This window comes from Ixodes scapularis, unplaced genomic scaffold, assembly GCF_016920785.2.
Source record: "Ixodes scapularis isolate PalLabHiFi unplaced genomic scaffold, ASM1692078v2 PGA_scaffold2__306_contigs__length_199485367, whole genome shotgun sequence".
Lineage (NCBI taxonomy): Eukaryota > Metazoa > Arthropoda > Arachnida > Ixodida > Ixodidae > Ixodes > Ixodes scapularis.
In genome coordinates this window covers 72,965,660-72,968,379 of record NW_024609857.1, presented here as the reverse complement: position 1 = coordinate 72,968,379, position 2,720 = coordinate 72,965,660, and the positions used below count along the sequence as shown (strand labels likewise).

At 48.2% G+C, this 2,720-nt stretch overlaps 1 protein-coding gene across 1 annotated transcript; it reads left to right on the top strand.

Moving 5' to 3' along the window:
• The first annotated feature begins 666 nt into the window (after nucleotides 1-666).
• Nucleotides 667-2,180, top strand: LOC121836378. Its single transcript, XM_042291272.1, has one exon. It carries the CDS (start codon nucleotides 667-669, stop codon nucleotides 1,822-1,824), a length of 1,158 nt encoding a protein of 385 aa, XP_042147206.1. The 3' UTR covers nucleotides 1,825-2,180.
• Nucleotides 2,181-2,720: the final 540 nt, after the last annotated feature.

Genomic DNA, 2,720 nt, shown 5'->3' with positions numbered 1-2,720 from the left:
TACCGCTCGAGTTATTTCGTCTGCCCACTCTGAAAGGCGAAGTCGAGCTCGCTCGTAAAGACCTGCACTTCCAAAAGTCGCAGACGATGTTACGAGCAGACGACGTTGCAAACGAGCAGACGAAGCTGAGATAGGGGGTTGCGATCAGCCAATCAGGGCTCGGCGTTCTGACGTCACCCCTACTTCCTTTCTCATGCGCAGAAGACGAAAATGAGCCCACTTGCGAGGCGTATAGCTTCAACGAGCCGCTAGACAAAAAAAGAAAAAAACGAATGCCGAACTCACATGGATGGGCTCGGTGGGCTCGGTGGCTGTGCCACAACGCAGACCACTAATCCGTTCAACTTTTTCGTGCAGATGTTCTCCTTCATCCTCCTCCGCGCTTTGCTCCCGGTGCTGGCTTCCTCGGACGGCACGACAGCATGCACAATCTGGAACAACGAAGACCAAGCAAGCAGCTACCACCCGGCCATCAGCAACGCCTCGTCACGTCCGGCAGACTCGTCACTCAAGCAATTGATCCTCGGCCAAGTGTGGAGGGCCCCATCGTCATCAACAGCCGCTTACCCGCCCACTATAAACCAGCCGACGCAGCCGATGTCGCTCTGTGGGCTCGGTGGCTGTGCCACAACGCAGACCACTAATCCGTTCAACTTTTTCGTGCAGATGTTCTCCTTCATCCTCCTCCGCGCTTTGCTCCCGGTGCTGGCTTCCTCGGACGGCACGACAGCATGCACAATCTGGAACAACGAAGACCAAGCAAGCAGCTACCACCCGGCCATCAGCAACGCCTCGTCACGTCCGGCAGACTCGTCACTCAAGCAATTGATCCTCGGCCAAGTGTGGAGGGCCCCATCGTCATCAACAGCCGCTTACCCGCCCACTATAAACCAGCCGACGCAGCCGATGTCGCTCTGTGGGCTCGGTGGCTGTGCCACAACGCAGACCACTAATCCGTTCAACTTTTTCGTGCAGGTTAGTAAATCGTGCAGTCTTTTCTCTAAAAAAACAAGTAACTACTTTTTGATACAGCTGCCGAGCCCGCAGTGTTGCGTTGTCATTTCGATTGAGTGCTTCCATGTCATCCGTTCCTTGCTGTTGCAATCGGGGGACATCGAAACTAATCCTGGTCCTGATACTAACGCCATACTAGCCGAGCTAAAAAAACTATCCACCGGTCAATCGAAATTACTTGCAGAGGTACAAGACCTTAAAACCCAGCTATTAACAACAGATAAAGCGATATCAGATTTAAGCGGGCGCATGACTGCGCTCGAAAACCATTATCAAAATCTCGCCCCCGTGCGCACCGAATTAGAAAATGTAAAAATCGAGACGGCTCAGACGGCCCGTTTGGTCTGTGGCTTGGAGGCACGCTTCGACGATGCCGAAAATCATTCTCGACGCAACAACCTCATTTTCTATGGCATCCCTAACTCCACTGGACCAGAAACGTTTGCCCAATCAGAACAGCTCGTCATCCGGCACTGTCGTGATCACTTGAACATAACCATAGACCCCAAAGAAATAGAGCGTGCACATCGTCTTGGACATCACACATCTGACCGCCCTCGCCCAGTAATCGTTAAATTCACGTTCTATAAGACAAAAGACACCATACTATCTAATGGCCGCAAGTTCAAAGGAACAAGTTTCAGTGTTGGCGAAGACTTTTCTCGGCCCGTCCAAAATGCTCGCAAACACCTACTTGCGTTTGCAAAAAGCAAAAATACGCCGTTTTCTTTACGGTTTAAAACACTACTTATGGGCCCGAAACGCTATATTTTTGATGAACCATCACAGACAGTAAGGGAAACAGCATAGCAATTGCCCCGTCAGAAGAAAATAACAGCCCCCTCTCGGAATTCTACCAAAACTAATCTTTCATTTTCCGTAATCTTCACCAACGCGCGAAGCTTTCTTCCGAAACGAGAAATTTTGTCTAATCTCGTGTTGTCCTCTTGTAGTAATTTGTTGATATTAACCGAAACCTGGCTGTCTAAAGAAATCACTGATGCTGAAGTTCTGGCCGATTTGCCGGACTTCCGCCTTTATAGAAATGACCGCCAAGCCACACGAGGAGGAGGTGTTCTCATCGCCGTACACCAGCAGTTGTCATGTTCTATTGTTAACATTACATCCGACCTTGAAATACTATGGATCATATGTCGCGCTTCACCTCAGACGGTTCTTTTGGGAGTCTGCTACAGGCCTCCCCATTCTTCTCCTGACTTTTCTTGTAAACTTAATAACATCTTTAGTGAATTCGCCTTAACGTACCCGAATGCGCATATCCTTCTCTTTGGAGACTTTAACTACCCGCAAATAGACTGGAGCAACCAGATCCCCTCAGCTATAGGCAATGAAGCCGCAAAAGATTTTATTAACGTATGTCTTGATTTTAACCTTGTTCAACTAGTATCCGAACCCACACGTGTTTCACGGGATTCTGCAAACATCCTAGATCTAATACTAACCAGTCATCCCGAAAGCCTATCATCGGCTACTTATCTCCGCGAAATCAGCGACCACAAAGTAATCCATGCTACCTTCAACTTTTGCCCGGTACGACACCAAACAAGCGATAAAAGAATTCGTCTATATGATAAGGGAAATTATGAAGTAATAAACAATGAGCTAAACGCCTTTCTTCCAATTTTTGAAGCATCATTTTCTAATCGCTCTATTAATACAAACTGGATAATGTTCAGAAATAAATT